General features: G+C 40.9%; 2 protein-coding genes across 6 annotated transcripts in view; one reads left to right on the top strand and one right to left on the bottom strand.

Moving 5' to 3' along the window:
- Positions 1-248: 248 nt before the first annotated feature.
- Positions 249-2,462, bottom strand: bloc1s3.l (biogenesis of lysosomal organelles complex-1, subunit 3 L homeolog). Of its 2 annotated transcripts, none has more exons than NM_001366827.1 (2): positions 2,358-2,462; positions 249-1,002 (listed from the first exon to the last, which is right to left on the bottom strand). In NM_001366827.1, the coding sequence occupies exon 2, from the start codon at positions 991-993 to the stop codon at positions 427-429; it is 567 nt and encodes a 188-aa protein (NP_001353756.1). In that variant the 5' UTR covers positions 994-1,002; positions 2,358-2,462; the 3' UTR covers positions 249-426. The 2 variants fall into 2 exon arrangements, with proteins under 2 accessions (NP_001353756.1, XP_018085575.1); XM_018230086.2 differs by lacking the exon at positions 2,358-2,462 and adding an exon at positions 2,113-2,341 and having other exon boundaries at positions 249-1,004.
- A 50-nt stretch (positions 2,463-2,512) lies between these two features.
- Positions 2,513-21,579, top strand: part of LOC108698531 (CLK4-associating serine/arginine rich protein) — a 37,485-nt gene continuing 18,418 nt past the window's right edge. For 3 of the 4 annotated variants that reach the window (XR_005963381.1, XM_018230081.2, XM_018230083.2), the window contains exons 1-6: positions 2,513-2,655; positions 6,345-6,468; positions 7,834-7,931; positions 8,716-8,817; positions 16,578-16,657; positions 19,510-19,594. Coding sequence is in view for 3 of the 4 variants with exons in the window: in XM_018230081.2 (XP_018085570.1) it covers positions 6,352-6,468; positions 7,834-7,931; positions 8,716-8,817; positions 16,578-16,657; positions 19,510-19,594 (482 nt within the window). In the remaining variant the exon portion in view is untranslated. Of the gene's footprint in view, positions 2,656-2,959; positions 3,130-6,344; positions 6,469-7,833; positions 7,932-8,715; positions 8,818-16,577; positions 16,658-19,509; positions 19,595-21,579 lie in introns of those variants that run through there. The other variant, XM_018230082.2, reaches the window with a different exon arrangement.

Below are 21,579 nucleotides of genomic sequence, written 5' to 3'. Positions count from 1 at the left end.
TGGAAATAAATGTATCAGTTGGTCAGGAGACTGAATACTTTTACAACCATTAAAAGAGCATTAAGTGTTCTCAAAGTGAGGATGTCTGAATAAGGACTTAAATGCAGCACTGTGTGCATCAAGTTATACAGCAAACAGTATTATACAAGTAGATAATCTACCTTTTTTATAATTGGATATTTTTCAAGTTTGCAGCTATTTCCTCAGGAGATCCAGATGTCACGATGGACTTACAGTAAAACTAATAGTTAAGATTTCTTCAATCACTTTTTATTGGAGGAAAACAATACCACACTGCATACCCAGCCAGAGATTTGTCATATCCTACTTAGGCATTGAGTTCATGGTCTGATATCACAATTCCGCATTATATTGCAGGACTCTTCTGACCATGTGATATAAAATAACATTTTAGCACCACCTATCCTATGCATTAGGAACACTAATCCGAATATCAGGAAGAAGGTTGCAGCTTGTGATGATATCAATCTTTTCTGAAACCCCTTTCAAATCGTCAAGAGCAAGTCTGATACTATGGGAAGCATTAATGATGCCATTTTGAGAGTTGCTCAGCTGACTAGTTAATGTCCGTATTTCACCAGTGGCAGTTTGATAGACATGTTTGATGGTGTTGTTGACATCATGGTACAAGCGTGCATTGCTCTCTAAAAGTTTCTGCTGCAGCAAAGTACTGTAACGTCCTTGCTGCTGTATGTTCACTATCGGTTTTTCTTCTGCACCAAAAGGCACATTTTCTACCTCATTCCGGATGACCACTAATGGAGGGAGAATATTCTCCAAACCTTTGGTAGATATGTCACTCTTCTCATTTACATCATCTTCTTCATCTGTTTCTGAAGCTTCTCCTTGGATTTTCAATCCATGTGTGCTGGAGAAGGCTCCAGGTGTAACTGAGGTCACATACATCTCCTCCTCATCATCTGTCTCAGAAGCTTCTCCCTTTACCACAGTGTGATATACATGGGAAGACATCTTTCTGCTCTCTAAAAAAAAAAAAAAAAAAATCAGGAAAACAAAATGATATATTACAAAATGAATTCATACACTACAAAATGATATTTGTGATTTCATCATTTAAAAACGACGGTTCTGAACAAAAGTATACCTGTTTATAGCAAACATCTATAACTAAGACAAAATGCGTTTGTGCCAAAAGATATGTGTATTTTAATAAACGAGACAAACATTCATAAAAAAATTACTTTGACATTATAGCCACCTTTTTGATAGCATATTTGCAAGTGTGCGTGCTATAAGCCTATCTACTTTATTACAATCCACATCTTAAAGGGATTAGAACTACTGCGAAAATGAAAATTTAATATAAGCTTCAGCTTACTAAAATAAGAAATTTTATAAATAAAATCAATTCAAAATTCTGTACCATTTCTGAAATAATCAAGTTCATATTCACTTTTCCTCTCTCAGCATCTGTTTCTCTTCATTCTGTCTTCATTCAGCAGTTGGGTGTCAGATGAATGATCCAATATATCTTATAGGGGGGCTCCCTTTCCAAGCCGATGTATTAGGGCAGACAAGATTCAGGGAGATTTGGTCACCCAGCAACAAATCGCCTCTTCTTCTTATCTCCCCAAACTGCCTCCCGCAGGCTAGAATCTAAATCGCTGGTGGGATGGCACTCGATTTAGATTGTAGCCGGCGGGAGGCAGTTCTGGGAGATTAGTTGCCCGCAGGCATTTTGTCGCCGGGAGACTAATCTCCCCGAATCTTCTTGTCTGTCTCTCTGCCCTTAGAGTTCACTCCGGTAACTGATTCCAGTAAAAACAAATGAACTGCCTTTTGCACAAATTTTGCACAAATTCTGCATGTAGAGAGACATGATGTCTGGTGATTTTATTAGAGTGAGCTCGAATACATCTTCTAGGCAAAAGGAGCCCCCCTATTAGATATATAGGATCTAACTGTCAATGAACAGAAACAGAAGCTGAGAGAGGAACATAAACTTGATTATTTCAGAAATCATGCAGAATTTGTAATTGATTGCATTTGGAAAGTTTCTTTTTTTCAAGATGAACCTTCTATTAAATTTTTATTTTCGCGATAGTTCCCCTTTAATTTAGGCTTACTTACCATGAATATGTTAATTCATATGGCAACATTGAAGTGTGACTGTTTAATTAAAAAAAACTATAAGAAAAATAAATAAACGCAAGTAGAAACATCCTAATCCAAGGTACTGTCTAAACATTGGGGCGTGGTCAAAAGTGTTTGTTCTACACGCTTGTATCCATGGGGCAGCAAGTAAATAACTTGTTCGGGTCCCCAACGTTTATGATTGCGGCCTTCATATTCCTACACAGCAGCCCCTTACATACCACACTGTTATATTCAGGCCTCAGGTTCCCTCTGGATGAGCCGAAGCAGCTACTTCCCTTGGGTTGTCATGTGGTTCCTTCACGAAACAGAAGCGAGTAACGCCTCTGCGTGATGTCACCTGCTCACGCCCACATCTTGGTCACATGGCTGTGACATCACGAGCTCTTCCAAGCCAATCTATGGAGCTGCTGCGGCCCATCCTGGGAAGAGAGCAGGAGCTGTGAATGTAGACTTGTGGTGGAGCAGTGTCTAAATGCCACAAAGGTGCAGCACTACACAAGGAAGGGTTTGTTAGAGGTGAGGGCTAATGTGTGTGGGAAATGGTGGACGTGAGGGCAAATGTGTGTGGAAAATGGTGGAGGTGAGGGCAAATACGTGTAGAAAATGGTGGATGTGAGGGCTGCATGGAGATTAATGCTTTGTGGTCGGGGTGCTGTGCTTTACAATCCACTGACTGGCACGTGAGCTATGTGTTTGCAGAGCTTTTATGTACGCTCTGTACAAAGGTGCCCTGTAGACTCTTTCATTGTAAACACTGCCTAACACTATAAAAGCCAGGAATTGGAACCAGGACCTCCCCTGTGACGCATTACGCTCCCGCCTACTTTTTTGGTCACGTGGTTGTGACATCGGAACTTCCTGAAAGCCAATGTATGGAGCTGCTGCGGCCCATCCTGGGAAGTGAGCAGGAGCTGTGAATGTAGACTTGAGGTGGAGCAGAGTATAAATGCCACAAAGGTGCAGCACTGCACGAGGAAGGGTTTGTTAGAGGTGAGGGCTCATGAATGTTGATAGGTGGGGGTGCATTGTATAGTATTTGGCACATGGGCGCATCAGGTAAGTGGAGGAGTGATATGTACAGCTTGGCCGTAGTGGCTTCTGTTTAGGGCCACACAATGATAGGGAGAGTGAGGGGACATAGGCAGCAGGTTGATGCTGGAGAACAGAGTGATGGGAACAGTATTTCTGAGGGAGCAAAGTAGTGCTTGGATTTGCAGCTGGAAATCGCTATGCTATCTATAGTATTGAGGGGGTGGCTTAAAATACTGTGTTTTAGCTAGTGCTTGTTTTTAGATCATCTGCACAGATCAATGCCATTCTAGGCTGTACTGTTTTCTGTGTGCTAGTTTATACATTCTATGGGGATCACCACCTTTACCTTTTTTATACTCTTATTAGTCAGGACATGTGTGGCCATACAAGCTATAAATATAGGCAATGTTCCTTAGGTGGTGTTCACCTTTGAGTTAACTTTTATTATGGTGTAGAGAGTACAATTTACAAATGTTTATTTGTGGTTTTTGAGTTATTTGGCTTTTTATTCTTCAGCTGTCCAGTTTTCCATTTCAGCAAATCAGGATCCAAATTACCCTAGCAACCATGTACTGACTGGAATATGAATAGGAGAGGCCTAAATAGAAAGATGAGTAAAAAAAAAAAAGTAATAACATTACATTTGTTTTTTTCTGAAAGCTGGAAAGAGGCAGGAGAAAAAGGCAAATAATTAAAAAGCTATATGAAATAATGAAGACCAGTTAAAAAGTTGCATAGAATTGGCCGTTCTATAACATACTAAAAGTTAAAGGTGAACCACCCCTTTAATGTGTGTTAGAGGTGGGATCAGGTTGAACACACAATTGAATACATCTTTTGTGTCTAGCAGTACATCAACTCATAAATATTTATTGATTTTAATGTTTAAGCATGGCAGCAGGCTAAATGATCAGCACCTATAGTATAACATTTAGGAAAGTTGTCCCCTTCTTTTCATAGTGCTTGAACACCCCCAATAATTGTTTGTAAAGAGAAATGCCCCTTTTAGAACAAAAATACAAGACTCACTATGTTTTACTGTCTTTATTTCACAAGTTTTACTAAATACTGGCAAATTGCAAACTATGTGTCCTGGTACATGATGACATTGATGTGAAATGTGCATAAAGTAGTGTCAATATAGTATCAACTGTATATTAACGTCTTATTTTATATAGGTTTGGTTCTTTAAGAAAATTGCAGCTCCTATTAACAGGGTTTTGTTATTCCAGTAGCAAAGGTTTTACTAAGGTGTGGTTGTAAATTAGATCAAACTAGGAATTGATCTTTCCAGAGTGAATTGTAACAGTTGGAGCTGTTTTTTCTGCCCTCAATGACAAAAGGCTTGTTTTCAGGCCAAATTTCAATTGTCACCTCAGTGACAGGTGATCGCACTTTAGTTCAATGGCTACAGGTTGCCATTTATTTTAATTGCTGGAAAGGCAAATGCCTGGTGCCTCACATGGGCCTTAAAGTTTCAGCATTATATTCAAGTAAAATATGTCTGGAATAAGTTTTGATCATTGTTACTATTTTCATAAGAAACTTCTGACTACAGACACACAGCTATAATATAGCAGAATTTCCTTTTAAAGAAAAAAACACAGTAAAAAAAGTCTGTTTCTTTCAAAGGGCAAAGAGATTATATAGAGACATATAATGCTAACATTGATTTATCTTTACCAGCAATAGCTGCTTACAACCCCCAGAGGAAATAAATGTATGCTTACATGCAGCTAATTACATCATTGGCCTAAAGATGGATGTACGTGGGCTGGTAAAATGTACCAATTTGGGCCAATCAGACGAGTCAGCAGCTTATTGACCAATGTATGGGGCCCTCAGGACAGCTTCATTAATATTTGACATGGTTGAAAATCGGTGATATGCCAATTGAGCCATGTAGAAAGTCCCTCTGGATCAGTACCATATTGGTGCACTGATACGGATATTTCAAACAGGTCACTGCACCCCCATTACGAACCTTTGATTGGATCAGCAGGCCCAGTGTGTACGAGGTCAAAGATCTTCAGGTGTATGGCTAGATTAAGCAAAATACTTTGCAATAAGGCTTTTTTCCACATAGAATTACCGTTAAAAGGAATGTTCTTCATTATGTTCACTTTTACTATGATGGGCAACTTTTTATTTGGCCTTAACAATTATTCTTATTCTGCATATTTTCAGGTAGCGTGGTAGCTATAAAACATTTCAATTCTGTTGTTTTTCTTTTTAAAATATAGATCTTTTCAGAGGCTGTCCTACATTCTAACTTCTAGCTGCCTTGTTGAGTGGATTATTAAACCTTCGCAATCGCAAAGCATTTAAACAATATTTGTTTTTAATATTGGAAATATGTTTAGAAGACTGCTGTAGTGTTGACTGCTGCTATTTTTGTAGTGCTTAGACTAAACCACCCTGCTAGCAGCTGCTACAAACCATTTTCTGCATGAGTGCTACAAAACATTCTTTAGAATGGGTCAGCTTTGTTTGGTTTAGTGACCATTTAAAGTTCTGTACTGGCACGCTTGTATTGATTGGTGTTTCTCTGTCCTTTTTTTTTCTTAATAACCTGGCTTACTTTTCTATTGAAGTGTGTGACTTAAATCTCGTTTGTTTTACACTAGCTGTGATTTGTCACAAAAGCCGTGCATGAAATTGTAAATACATCTTTTTAAATACATCAAATGCGTTTAAAGTGTTTTCTGTCACAGAACAGTTTCAGAGCACCTATGTTTATCAAGCGTTTGGTTAAAATCCATTATGCGTCTCCTTTGTATTTAAATAATGTCTAAATTCACTGTTGTATGAGACAAGCTCTTCATATTATAGATCATAGTGATCCACCCAAAGCAGCGTGACTGCATTTTTAGGTCTCACAAGAGGAATTAGAACAGTCGCACACCCTTGATCAGATAAGCCCGGTGCTCAAAGGGGCATGCCCCTGAAACGTTGCAATTCTACATATTAAAAAAAGCAAGGGTGTTCCCTGCAACTTCAATGCCTTGTGTGCCGGTATCTTTTCGGTTGCAATATATGTTATAAGTCACTGACACATGGTAATTGCATCATTATCTTTGAAAAGCTTGTGCCAATTTGTAACTGTTCTGTACATTACAGCATACTGTATTCATATATAACCATTAATACATCTACCTCTTCTTACCAATCAGTTGTCGGATGAAGACTGGTTCAAGGATGTGGCATGAAGCTCGTAAACACGAGCGAAAGCTTCGGGGGATGATGGTGGACTACAAGAGACGGGCAGAACGTCGGAGGGAGTATTATGAGAAAATTGTAAGTACTTGTTTATGCCATGCAGACAAAACATTGGGAAGATTTGCCTATGTCAAACTGTTGCCTATGTCAAACTGTTGCTGAAGTACATTTTTTTTTTTTTTTTATGTTAAAAGTATACGTTCATAAACATAACTGTTTAAGGCTTCACTTGGAACTCAAGATATTAAAGGGCACCTGTCAACCAAAAATTGTTTCCCCACCAGAGGTGCAGGCTAATTCTCACTGTAGGCACTATTTTCAGTGCCAGAACATGGTATGTAGTTTCCCACAACCAGAGTGCAAGCTCTATTAGCCTCCACCTCTGATGGAGAGAACATTTTTTGTACAACATGTGCCCTTTAATATTGTGTGCCCAAAAAGTAGATTGGCATCTACCAGTAGACATTTAGCTGTGATCAATAGATAGTAAATACATTAAAGTTGTTTGTTAAATTTAGCAATATACATTTTCTCATAAATCAACATTTAAGTAATATTTTCCATGGAACAGAATGCAAACAATGCTTTTATGGATGTAGATCATAATGGGATAACATTGCTAAAAGTAGATCTCACATTAGTACAGTATGGGCACTCCTGGTGTATTCCAAAAGAAGCCTTAAACATAGTTTGCAAAAGTATACTTTTTCCTCTCTTTTTTTATTTTTTTTATTTTTTGTGCATGTGCAGTGATACAGGGGCCTGCATTACCTAAAATGTATGTAATGGTGCCAATTCCATGCACTTGAATACCTTTGTTCATTTTTATTTAAATTAAGGTTAATTTATAAAGCAATTTATGCAGTGTTTTATTTTACCATCATCCGTCTACCGGTGAGCACCTGCTAAGTCAGTGATCCCCAACCAGTAGCTCGTGAGCAACATGTTGCTCTCCAACCCCTTGGATGTTGCTCTCAGCGGTATCAAATCAGGTGCTTATTTTTGAATTCCAAGCTTAGAAGCAAGTTTTAATCACATAAAAACTAAGTAAAGTGCCAAGTAGAGCCTCTTGTAGACTGCCAATCCACATAGGGGCAACCAAATAGCCAATCACAGCCCTTATTTGGCACCCCAAGGGACTTTTTCATGCTTGTGTTGCTCCCCAACTCTTTTTACATTTGAATGTGGCTCATGGGTAAAAAAGGTTGGGGACCCCTGTGCTAAGTAGTGCCTGCTGCAGATTGTGTTTGATGTGCTAATATGCAGGCTGGTGGTAATAGTAGGGTTTTTACAATCCATTAGGCAGATTGAGTATTGATTCTTGCTAAAGTTGCTTGGAGTTGCGATGTGTGGGAATAGCATCAATTCCATTCTAGCACTTTTCGCTTGTGTATTAGTCTTAATCTGAGAGATTTCTTGCTTTGTTCAACTCTTGTCTCTCAGAAAAAAGACCCCGCCCAGTTCCTCCAGGTACATGGAAGATCCTGTAAAATCCACCTTGATTCTGCTGTTGCTCTTGCAGCTGAGAGTCCTGTTAATATGTAAGTATCAGATTTCACTATGTTAAACTTGCAGCACCATGGTTCATCAGTTTCCTGACTTCATTTATGAGGATGCACCAAATCCAGCATTTAGTTCAGGATTTGGGTAAATTGCAGCAATTTTTTCAGTATCCCGATTCAGCCAAATCTTTAGTATTTAGCAGTCAGTTTACTTAAAGGAATGTACCTTTCAAGCACTAAATATATGAAAGCAGCAAAGTTTTGTTCAGTTGATGCATTTGTTTACTGAAATCTAAACAATAGGGTTCAAATTTGGTTTGCTGTTCGACCAAATCTTTTGAGGTTTCTGTATTTTGCAAATTCCAAAAACTATGGACTCTGTGTGCCAAATAAATGTTATTACAGTATTAAAACTATCTCAGAATAAAAGTTACAGGGAAAGGTTTAGTAAATTTAACATATTGTGATTGTCTCTAATTGCTCTTTTTCACAACATGAAATATGATTATGAACATGATCTTTATAAGCAGTATGCTTCCCCCTACCAGCTCTGAGACATATCTTCGGAAATTGATAATAAAAAAAGCACAGGTGAAGTGCTTTTATGTTGAAAGGTGGCTCGTAAACTTTGAATTCAATGATGCTTGTCCCTATGTAAACACAGCAGGGAGGTCACTCAATAAAAGATATTCCCATTTCTGTGGTTTACTAATCTGAAACTATCAGACCCGTCCCTAAGAGCTGGGTGGAAGAATTCTACTTTCCTGTTTTGTTGAATTAGCGACCATTGTGAGATGTGGCTAACATTCTTTATTTTTGCTAGGATGCCATGGCAAGGGGACCCCAATAACATGATCGACCGATTTGATGTGCGAGCTCACCTTGATTATATTCCAGAATATAAACCCCCTCTGCTAACAACAATGTAAGGCAAAGCATGATATATATAGTTGTTTAGTTTTGAAATATGAACCACATTCACTCAAAGTATATGTGTGAGCACCATCTTTTTTATAATTTGTATTGATTTCAAACAAGTGAAACATCAGTTCCATATACTTATGTATACACAGCAATAAACAAAATTCAAGTTATGTTCCATTATAATTCTCACATCTTATTTTCTAACCAATATTTGTCTTTGTATGATAGCCTGATCTTAGTTTTACATACAAAGACTACATAGTGATAGCCTCATTATAAGACCAGTTGCTTACAGTACTCATCATCAGTTTTGGGTAGTAACCAATAGTATAGGGAAAGAACTGGGGAGAGAGGGGAAAAGGAAATAACAGGCAAAGCTAGAACATACGTTAGCTACTTAAAGGGGTTGTTCACCTTCCAAACACTTTTTTTCAGTTCAGTTGTTTTTAGATTGTTCCCCAAAAATAAAGACTTTTTTCAATTACTTTCCATTATTTATTTTTTACGTTTTTTCCAAAATCTAAGTTTAAAGGTGAATGTTTGTGTTGACTCTGGCAGCTCAGTAATTCAGGTACAGACTCTAAACTGTTACAATTTCTCAGCAGCATCTCTGGAGTATTAGCAACAATTGTATGAATTCTAACAGATGCCTGTAATGAAACCCAGAGTTTCTCAGCAGGGGCAAAGATGAGAAATGTATCAACTAAATGTATCCATTTAGAACAGTTTACAGGATTGGCGACCCCCCCCCCCCCGCCAGGAGGAGAGAAATTACACTTTACACAAAAACTGTCACACATAGAAAATAGAAAGTCATTGGAAAAAGTCGTTATTTCTGGTGATCTATCTGAAACCAAGTAGTTGTTTGAAGGTGAACAATTCCTTTAAAGAAACAAATTAGCATCTTAACATTTATGTAACAATCTGTTACATTCTATCATCTGTAACCCATAAAATAAAAGGTGAGTCAATGTTCGAATTCCAGTAGTGAGCACCATCTTCAGTGACTACCCTGATGGTCCCTTGTGGCTTTATAGAACTTGTGTTCATGTAGTATCAGAAATCTTTAATATACTGCAAATAAGCACACTCTTGGAGAGCTGTGAGGTACTGCAGGGATGTCACTGAAGATGCATGACTTTCAAAGGAGTATACCCAGGCTAGAGTGTTTTTCTGCAAAGAGGAGCACTTGCCTGGGATCAAAGGTTAGTGATTGTATTCACTAGGCGGAGGCTAACAAATCTTTGCCTGATTTGTCCAAGCAATTGCATGCTTAGCCAAATTGGGCTGATCTGTCATTTCTGGATTCAAGCATTGGGCTGTTCATTTTTTTTTTTCTCTAAGTCATCTTGGGGGACACAGGGACAGTGGGGTATAGCTGGTACCTCCAGGAGGGCAGGACACAACAGTAGGAAAAACTTAGCCCCTCCTCTACTGGCTATACCCCCAGCAGGCGGAGCTTAGATCAGTTTTTGTTGTGTCCTCAGGAGGATAGGACGAAAAATTTTTTGCTCTATTTATTATTTTCATTTTTGTCAGTTGCTTGACACCAGGGAATGCCCAGGCCCTCTACACTGAGCAGAGGTTACCCATAGGCATTCTACAACGTGGGACCTGACTCCGGGGTTCTTATGTACAAGACCATCCAGTCTCATAATAGTCTCCCCTCTTTTAGGTGGAAACTGACTGGCCGGAGGACAGAGGAGAAAACACAGGACTTGTAAGTATACTTATGTCCTCCACTCCTCTGCTCTTTTCCCCTCTCTCTCTACATATTAGAAGAGAAGGCTGTCTCCTATGGGCAGGGCTAACTCAGCCGTCGCTGATGCAGGGCTGTTAGCCCTTATCTCTCTGCCTGCTTCTCTCTCCCCTCCCACAGGCGCGCTCCCTGACTGACTCCATTTATTATTGGTACTGTCAGGGGGCAGGGCAGCGCTGCACTATTAAGTAATGGGACTTAATGATAGGTGTGGGAGACTCTTTATTAAGCAGGAGAGGGGCCGGTCACTTTCCCGGTAGCAGCGCCAAGGAGGGAAATGGCCGCTCCTGGTTTGGCGCCGCTCTCTCTATTCTCGCGCGATCTGCGCGCTCTCTGAGATTGCGGCCGCCATTTTGTTTTTTTCGCACCGGAGTTACAGTGCGCAGTGAATAGCGCAACAGCAACGCTTCTGTGGGAAGCGGTTTCTCACGCCCATAGCCCCTTGGAGCCCCCTCTGTGGGAACGGACAAGTGAGGGAGACACTGTAGCAGCCTGCCTTCGCTGCACAAGTCCCCAGGGAAAGCCTCCTCTGCTGGTTATTCCAACAGCACGGCTGAGCTAAGACATTTATAGATTTATATATTATATCTACATATACTGTCTTATTGTGCTATTACCATGTCTGAGGGATCTGGTGACAGGCCTTTTTCCAGGGGGGCACCTTCTGCCCAGGTCAGATATTTAGCCTGTGCCACATGCCGCAAACGTTTGCCCCCTGGGCACAAAGAGCCCTTATGCACTAAATGCAAACCTCCTGTGGTTGGTCCTGAACCTCCAGCACCTACTCCTCCCCAGGTAGACCAAGGCGCTCAAGGGGAGCCTACCTCTCCACTTACAAGCTCTCCTCCCCCAGGGCCTTCGCATAAACTGCCTTCCACTCCAGAGTGGGCATCACAATTAGCTTCTGGGATACCTTTGTTGGCACAGTCTCTAGACAAACTGCTTTCCCGCCTTGATAAGCCAAAAGGGAGGGTTTCAAAACGCAGAGCCCCTTCCCTATCTGAAGAAGAGAGCGACTCTCCTCCTAGAGGTTTTTCACCATTCCTACCTGATTCCGGTGATGAATTCGGGCAATCAGAAGGCGAACTCTCCTCAGACTCTGAAAAGGAGGATGAGGATTCACACAGGAATTCCTCCGAGTCTATAGATGCTCTAATCACCTCTGTGCTTGAGACGCTCCATTTTCAGGACTCAGGGGTATCATCTGACACCACTAAGAGTCTGTTTAAACGTCATAGTAAGACCTCACCTGTTTTTCCTGCTCATGCTCAACTTGATCAGATCATACAACAGGAATGGGACATTCCAGAGAGACGTTTTCAGACAAATCGAAAGTTTCAAAGACTCTATCCATTTCCTAAGGAGCTTATAGAAAGGTGGTCAATGCCACCTTCAGTGGATCCTCCGGTGTCCCGGCTATCCAAGAACACAGCTCTTCCCGTTCCAGATGCCTCATCTTTCAGGGATTCGATGGATAAGAAACTGGAAAGTCTTCTTCGCTCTGTGTTCTCAGCTTCAGGCACCTCGATACGACCTGTCCTCGCCATGGCATGGGTCAGCAGAGCAGTCCAGTCCTGGTCAGACTCCCTTTTCACTGCCATTGATTCCGGGACACCTCGCCATGAGCTTTCTCAATATGCTTCCAAAATTAAGGAAGCGAATGACTACTTATGTGAGGCTTCACTCGATGCACTACAGGTCATCAGCAGAGCATCGGCACTTTCTGTAGCAGCTCGCAGATCGCTTTGGATGAAGCTTTGGTCAGCAGACCTTTCATCAAAGAAGTCTCTAACCTCCATTCCATTTAAGGGCAAGCTTCTGTTCGGTCCTGACCTGGACAAGATTATCAGCCAAGCAACAGGGGGCAAGAGCACCCTACTTCCACAACCTAAGGCTCGTCCCTCGTTCCGCAGGGGAAGAATTTTTCGTGGCTCCCAGGCCAAACACACGAGATCTTCTCCACCTCGACAGTCTTTCGCAAACAGAGGTCGTTTCAGTAGTAAACAGAGATCCTCCTGGCAAAACAAGAAACACATCCCCAAGGCTGGGGACAAGACTGCCTCAGCATGACTACAGCTGCACTTCGGCAGTCACAGGTCCGATAGGGGGCAGGCTCAGCAAATTTTCCAAGGTATGGACAGCTCTCATTCAAGATTCCTGGATTCACGAGGTGGTAACCCAGGGCTACCATCTAGAATTTGCTTCAAGCCCCCCCCAATCGTTTCTTCATGTCCAGACTGCCACAAAACTCAGACAAGAAGACAGCCTTCCTGGGCGCAATATCAACACTTTCAAAGGCGCAGGTGATCATTCCCGTACCAGTCACAGAACTCTTCAAAGGCTATTACTCAAACCTATTTGTAGTGCCCAAGAAGGACGGATCAGTAAGACCCATTTTGGATCTCAAGGAATTAAACAAATTTCTTCGTCATCGAAGATTCAAGATGGAGTCTCTCAGATCTGTAATTGCTGCCATGTCCCCGGGGCAATTTCTGATTTCCCTAGACATAAAGGATGCCTACCTTCATGTTCCCATTTTCCCTCCGCATCAGAGATATTTGCGATTTGCTTTCCAAAATTGCCACTACCAATTCACAAGTCTTCCCTTCGGGTTAATGTCCGCTCCGAGGGTCTTCACGAAGATCATGGCAGCAGCAACTGCAGTGATTCGCAATACCGGAGTCTCCATCACACCCTATCTGGACGACCTGCTAATCAAAGCACCCTCCTTCTCGGAAGCTCAGAGATCCCTCCAGATATCCATGGACAAACTCCAGGAACTGGGCTGGGTCTTAAATCTAGAGAAGTCTTCCCTTGTACCCAGCCAATCCATGGTCTTCCTGGGCATGCAATTCAATACACAAACACAGAGGATTTACCTACCTCAAGAGAAGGTCAGTCATCTCCAAGCCTTAGTGAAGTTGCTTCTTCAGAGGCCCCACCACTCAGTCAAGTTCTGCATGAGGGTGTTAGGGGTCATGGTATCCACCATAGAAGCAGTTCCATTCGCCCAATTCCATCTGCGGGAACTCCAGTGGAATATTCTGAGGTCTTGGAAGAGGAAGTCCCTTTTTCAAGAGATTCAACTATCCGGCAAGACAAGAGCATCTCTCCTCTGGTGGTTAGACAGCACTCATCTTTCATTGGGAAAACCCATGGGAGAGCCGACATGGCGCATACTCACGACGGACGCGAGCCTCTTCGGATGGGGGGCAGTTCTAGAGGGCCACTCTGCTCAGGGTCAATGGAACTCACTGGAAGTGAGATTACAGATCAACCTGCTCGAGATTCGTGCAATCCGGTTAGCCCTAATCCATTGGCAACAGATTCTACAGGGGCAGGCCATAAAGATACAGTCCGACAACGCCACCGCAGTCGCCTATATCAACCACCAGGGGGGCACAAGAAGCAGAGGGGCACTAGACGAGGTCAATCTAATTTTCAAATGGGCCGAATCTCACCAGACCCATCTGTCAGCCGTTTACATCCCAGGCCTGCTAAATTGGGAGGCGGACTATCTAAGCAGACAATCCCTAGACCCAGGAGAGTGGTCATTGAAGGACGAGATCTTTCAGGAGATAACACAGATGTGGGGAACTCCAGAAGTGGATCTAATGGCGTCCAGGCACAACCGAAGGGTACCAGCGTTCATGGCTCGTTACAGAGATCCACTGGCGATAACAGCAGACGCTCTAACAGCCAAGTGGCAATTCCAGCTGGCCTATGCATTTCCACCTCTACCTCTAGTACCCAGGACTCTCAGGAAGCTTCAGCGAGAGCAGACCACTCTCATCCTCATAGCTCCAAGATGGCCGAGACGCTCCTGGTACACAGACCTTCTCAACATGTCCGTGGCAGAGCCTTGGACCCTACCTCAAGTTCCCGATCTTCTAACTCAAGGACCGATTTGCCACCCAAATCCAACAAATCTAAGTTTGACGGCTTGGCTCTTGAAATCGAAATCCTAACCCAGAAGGGTTTTTCCAAGTCAGTGGCTAATACCATGTGCGCAGCCAGAAAGCCTGTCTCGGCAAGGACTTACCATAGAGTCTGGTCTACCTACCACCAATGGTGTGTAAGTCATAAGAAGCAGTTTAAACGATTCTCTATTCCGAACATTCTTGAGTTCCTACAAGAGGGCCTCTCCATTGGTCTATCCCTTGGTTCTCTTAAGTCACAAGTCTCTGCCTTATCTGTTCTATTTCAGAAACGGATTGCTCTCCTACCTGACGTCAAGACTTTTATGCAGGGAGTATCACACTTGGCTCCTCCAGTTCGAGCACCAGCTCCTTTATGGGATCTCACCCTAGTTCTACGAGCTCTCCAAGACCCTCCTTTCGAGCCATTAGGATCAGTACCGCTTCTCTGGCTTACCTGGAAAACTACCTTTCTTCTAGCCATTGCCTCTGCAAGACGTGTCTCTGAGCTCAGCGCACTGTCATGCAAACCACCCTTCCTCGTTTTTCACCATCATAGGGCAGTTCTACGCACCATTCCATCTTTTTTGCCTAAAGTTGTATCTGATTTTCACCTAAACCAGGAGATTACTATACCGACCTTTTGTCCCTCGCCTTCCAATCCTAAGGAGAGGGCTCTACATACCCTGGATCCAGTCAGAGCCCTAAAGTTTTACCTGCACAGAGTACAAGACTTTCGCAAGGTGGACTCTTTACTGGTCATTCCTTCAGGCCCCCACCAAGGAGGCGCGGCCACAAAATCATCCATCTCACGCTGGATCAAGCAAGCGATTCAACGAGCCTACGTGGCACGTGGAAGAACGCCACCATCTAGACTCACGGCCCATTCTACTAGTGGAATGAGTACGTCCTGGGCGTTCAGGAACCAAGCATCAGCAGAACAGCTGTGCAAGGCAGCTACGTGGACCTCTGTCCACTCCTTTTCAAAGTTTTATCATTTCGACACCTTTGCGGCTTCTGACACTCGCTTTGGCAGAAGGGTGCTTCAAGCCGCGGTGGTTACTTCTACCTAGGCCTCATTCTCCCTCCCGGAGATTTAAGGGGACAGCTTTGGTACGTCCCCACTGTCCCTGTGTCCCCCAAGATGACTTAGAGAAAAGGAGATTTTGTGTACTCACCGTTAAATCTTTTTCTCTTGGTCACTTGGGGGACACAGGGCTTCCCTCCCTGGATTGAGGCCCTCATTTTTTCCGTTAGACATGTTTGATATTAGGTTTTACAGTTAATAAAAAATTTTTTCCTGTTGACTTTGGAACAAACTGATCTAAGCTCCGCCTGCTGGGGGTATAGCCAGTAGAGGAGGGGCTAAGTTTTTCCTACTGTTGTGTCCTGCCCTCCTGGAGGTACCAGCTATACCCCACTGTCCCTGTGTCCCCCAAGTGACCAAGAGAAAAAGATTTAACGGTGAGTACACAAAATCTCCTTTTTTTTTCCCTGAATGATTTTCTGACATATCGGTCATTTAGACACCCATGCATGTGTGGGGCCACCTAAACCATAGCTTTTCATGGGTCTGAGTATTTGATTTTCTCCTCTTTTTTGTTCTCTCTTACTCTTTTTGGATTTAAGATTAATGATCATGAATGGGAGTTAGCATCAAGTCGGGAGCAAGCATTTATTTGGCAAGCTTATTCTACATACTTTTCAAGGGACCAGATTAGTAAATTACTTTTTCAGTACTGTACTCTACAGTTCTCGTTATTCCTTTAGCTTCCATTGCAATGATTTTGCACCATGTGGACATGCACCAATCACACTCAATGAGGAATGGTAACGCTAAAATTACATTTAACGTTGCATCCAGTCAGAAACTGCTTATAATTACAGAAGCCAGATCAGTAAGTAGAAAGTACACATTTCACATTTTAGTTTAAAAAAAAAAAAAGGAGGAAACAGGAAGCATTTGGCAGAATGTACAAGAGAATTAATGATAAAGTGATAGCAACATATCTAGAAATGGATATTACTGCGACATTCCTCTAGTCTTTGATCTGTCTAACATTTATTTTTTTTAACCCAAAACAGCTCATCTGAACAAGAATCTGATGACCGTAAATGTAATTATGAGCGGTATCGAGGACTGGTTCAAAATGACTTTGCTGGAAGTGAGTATTTCTACTGTATTATAAGTACTCCTGCAAAAAAGTTTATAACTAGTGTAGGAATAGCCACACACTCCTTTTCTGTGTATTGATTTTAAGAATATTGACCATTAGTGCCATCCCTACATGAAGGTTTCTTCATGCATGTTTTCAAGTTTCTAATCTAAGACTAGTTGGTTTGAGGCACAATTGAGTCCTCGAACAGATTTCATTTGCCAGTCTGGGAATTTCACACCCAGTTAGCAGAACCATTTGATGAGACCAAAGCTTATCATCAAATGTTCCAACCATTTGAACCCTGGAAAATACATTTGTTCGATCACTTAAGATAGTAGGGACACACTGACCTGGTCAGTCTAAATGTTTGTAAGCTATCCACTTCTTCCGCCTTTTAATTCTGGTACTGTACAGCTGTTGGGACTCGGCTTTGAAAGTACATGTAAGTGTACCTGTGATTGCTTTCTGTCTGTTGTCTGCCCACAAATCTACTAATGGCTTGGCAGTGAAATGCCATGTTTTGCTGTGCCCTTAAAAAATTAATACAACTAATATTGCTATAAATAAAAAAACAAAAAGAAAAAAATTAACAGTTCAAGTTTGCATTTGTTCATCCAGCACCTACACATAAACCACTTCTTGTATACGAAATACATTTTTATTATGTAGTTCATAGAGAGCCATGAATAATATTTGACACATGTTTGTCTCTGTGTAAGTATTGGAGTGGGATCGGTTATCCGGAAAGCCAGAAAGCTCAGAATTACAGAAAGGCAGTTTCCTATAGACTTTATATAATAATCCATATGGAGAAATTCCTTATCATGAAAGGCCCAGGGTCTGAAATTTTTGGCCCAGAATTTCCAAATTATGTTGTGTAGCTTTGATGTCTTACAGCTGGTGGGCGGTTTTTTTTAATTGTGGAAATTTTTTTCACCACTGTAGAATGACTTGTTTGCACTAATTGCAAAGTATATTTCCATCTTTTATATCTTGTGTGTAGCTAGTGTCAGGCTTTTCTGTACTGCACCGTTTTCTGCAAAATGTTGGTGATTTATTAAAGGGGTTGTCCAAACACTTTTTCAGTTCAGTTGTTTTCAGATTGTTCTCCAGAAATAAAAACCCTCCAGCTTCAAATCCAAAATGTAATAGAGGCCCACATAACACAGAACCCCCTAATATACCCATCACAGTTATCTGTTTCTTCAAAAAGTATGAAGCTGAAATCTAGCTGTTTAACAGTAGTTCTCTTTCTGCATCATTTGAAATCCTGGCAGGGAAGGAGGAACTTAACACTGATGTTACACATTGTGACAACTTCGCCACAGTTTACAGACAGCATGCATGAACTACATAACCCACAATGCATTGCACTGTAATGTTCAGTTTTTTATTGAAATCATGTGTGCAGGGAATTGTGGGGTTTGGAGGGTGCAGGCTGAGGACAGATGGCTGCTCATACAAAGTAACAGTAGTTGGCCAGCTCAGCAAAGTAGTCAGACAGAGAGCAGGGGGCTAGGCTTAGGGAACTGTTCCAAGCCATTCGAATCATGAAAAGTCTGCAATATACATAAATTAAAAAAATATGCAAAGTTGCTTAAAATTGTTTACTTTTCAAAAAGCTTATGTTTGTGGGGTTCTCATTTAAAGTTTAATGTTCCAGTCTGGTGTTTCAGTCTGGCAGCTCAGTAATTCAGGCATAGACTAAACTAAAAGGCAAAAAAATAAAATCCAATTTTTAGTCTCTGTAATGAAAAAGAAACCTATCTCCAATATACTTTAATTGAAAAAAAAAAAAAATGTTTTTTTTATAAAAAAACCTGACTGTATCCAATTCTCCCTTCATTTACTGCTGTGGATAGGAATTATCAGACGGTCCCTAACTGCTCTGCAGGGAATCAATCATGCCTTATGAACAGCAAGGGGAGCCCCTGCCTTACTTCCCAGCCATGCAGAACTCAAGCAGCTTTGTGTTTTTCCCTGTAGAGCAGTCGGCGACTGTGTAGAAATTTGCATTGGATTTTATTATATGTAATCTTCTTACACCTGATTCACAGAATCGGTGGATGGGGCAAAGTATCTATAATAGAGGGATCCCTCTTTCCACATGCAGCACTGCTTGTTTTAAGTTGGTTTTAACCAGAGTATTATGGCATGGTGGTGAATAAATATTGCCTTTTTACTTTTATGTGTGATTATTTACAATACCACAGTATCTCTTGGGCACATGGGCTGAGGGTTGAGTCCCAATTCCTGTGTATATACTTCAATTGGTTTGTTTGTGGACACCCCAACCAATTTAGTCCATTACTATTACTAATAATGGTAATGTATATGGTAATATATACCTCGCTTGAGCCATTTTGTTGCTATTTAAAAGTAACAAGATGGTGACCCCCCTGTGGCCAACTTTGAAAACATAAATCATTTGTTTGATTATGCTTCTGGTGCAGTAAGTTTATGTTTAGTATAAAAAATACAGCATTTCTAGTCTTATTCTATTTTAGACTTTACTTACCCTTTAGTGAAACTCGGGGATTCAGCTCAGCAGGGACAAAGATAAGAAATGTATCAAATAAATTAATCAATTTAAAACAGTTTAGAGGGTCGACGACCCCCCCCCCCTCCCAGAGCAGCTTTAGAAAGGTGAAAAATTAAACTTACACTTCAATATTAGAAGAACTGTCACACATAGAAAGTAATTGGGAAAAAGTCTTTATTTCTGGTGAACTATCTGAAACCTACTGAAATAAAAAAAAAAAAGTGTTGGAAGTTGAACACTCCCTTCATTGTATATCTGAAAGGACAGCAGAAATCGGATCATTCCTAATATCTTCTTATATCTTCTTTCATTTTAGTTTCTGAAGAACAGTGCTTGTACCAGATATATATTGATGAGCTGTATGGGGGCTTAGATCGGCCAGGAGAAGAAGAGAAGAAGAAGTAAGTATTGCTTCAGTATATAACATTGAAGCTGTAGTGTTTCATCTTTGGTAGAAGGTGGTAGTGTTGATGATGTTGGCTTGGTTGTACAGTCTGATTGTCTGACCTCTTACTGCTGTTAAATTGGTTACGTGTTCTGTGTGGGGTCATAGCTCAGCTTTTTAAGAAATCTTCTCTGATGCAGTGTAGTCAAAGTTAGCATGTTCAAAATTAGCTTGTAAGAATACACGCTTTGATAATTGGCTGCATTTCTAGACCACACAATCCTCCCCCTTTATTTTTTTAAATATGTTATTTATTTATATCGCATAATAAAACTGGTTTTCATTATGCCGTTTCGTACAGAATAAGAATGATTACAGATTCTGTACAGTTTTTGAACAACAGTAATATAGTAATATGGTAACATTTCCAGCTCAAAATTAAGTATTTGACCCTACATAGGATTTGATGGATATATAGCCAATAATCTATTTATCTGATGACTCCTGGGGGGTGCAAAATCCAGCCTTCCTTGTTCCTGTAGCCATGTATCTAGGTATTGGGATGACTCCGTGATAAGTGGGTGTTCTCTAAGGGTTTCTTCGTCGTACCATGTGGTTTGTCTAAAGGTATAAACTGTTAGGTATTTGATATGTTGTGGAGTGATGTTATGTATGTTATCCAGGTGTTAAAGAATTTTGTTGTGTTTTGTTCTTTTCTGATTATTGCTTACAACCAATCCATGTGAAATAGGTGGTGTAATTTTTGTTTGACTACCGATATAGATGGAGAGTCCAGGATTATCCATTGTTGTAGTATAATTTTCCAGGTTGCTAGCACTAGTCTCCCAATCATGTTTTTCTCTGGCTTTGATAGTTGGGTATAGTTTATGGTGTTACTTAATAGCGCCCACTCAGTTTGCATTTGGATGGGTTTCCCAGCCATCTGTTCACCATATTTGGTTACCTCTTGCCAAAATGTTTGTAATTTTGAACATGACCAAAGGTTGTGTATTAAATCAGCTCCTGGGGTGCTGCATCTTAGACAGTTGTCTCAGGAGCGATTTCCCATTTTGTATCTTCTGATTGGAGTTAGATATGAATTATGAAGTATTTGTAGAGCCATCTCTTGATATCTGCTCGCTGGGAGTAATTTCATTATTTTCATGTGGTGTTTGAGGATATCTGATATTGTTACAGTATGTTAGCTATGTCTGTTGTCCATTTAAAGGCGGAGTTTCCTTCATCTTCTAGTATTAATATCCGTATCGTCTGATATAGTTATGAGGTTGTTTGTTTAGTTTCAGTGTTTTTCCATATTTTCTTTGTTATCTTTTTCTCTGTCTGATAACTGATTGGTTGTACGAGCTGCAAAATGGATGAGTTGTAGCCTCAGGAATGTATGTGGTGTTGTAAATGGGTATTTTTCCATGAGTTTTGTTTGGGTGATTGAGTAACTATCATCAAGTAAGTCGTTAAGGTTATGCAGTCCATTGCTGGAGAAGTATTGGGTTTTGTATGCCTATTGGGAATTGTTTGTTTCCTATCCCTGTTAGATATGGGGAGATATGTGGTGATAGATTTTGTTTTTTTAAGGTTGATTGCCATGCTTTGTGTGTGCCTGTGAATAGAGGATTATCTTGTATGGATAATGGAATCTTAGTTGTAGATGTGTGTAAGAGGTAATTGAGGGAATAATATTTGCTTAAATATTGATCTAAGGATATGATCGTATTTTGATCTTTATTGAGTAGCCAGTCTCCTGCATATCTTAGCAATGCTGCTGTGTTGTATTCTCTGATGTTGGAAAGGTTGGTTCCCCCCCCAGAACTTTAGGTTGTTCTACTTTGAATAGGCTGATCCTGGGGCATTTTCTATTCCAGATAAAGGTCCTAATTATATGATTATTTTGATATGTCGGTTTAATGTAGTAGGGTAACATTTGTAATGTGTATAGAAGTTTAGGAAATAATACCATTTTGATTAGGTGGATTCTACCCATGA

The sequence above is a fragment of the Xenopus laevis genome, chromosome 8L, assembly GCF_017654675.1.
Source record: "Xenopus laevis strain J_2021 chromosome 8L, Xenopus_laevis_v10.1, whole genome shotgun sequence".
In the NCBI taxonomy this organism is placed as follows: Eukaryota; Metazoa; Chordata; class Amphibia; order Anura; family Pipidae; genus Xenopus; species Xenopus laevis.
This window is presented reverse-complemented; position numbering and strand designations above follow the sequence as displayed.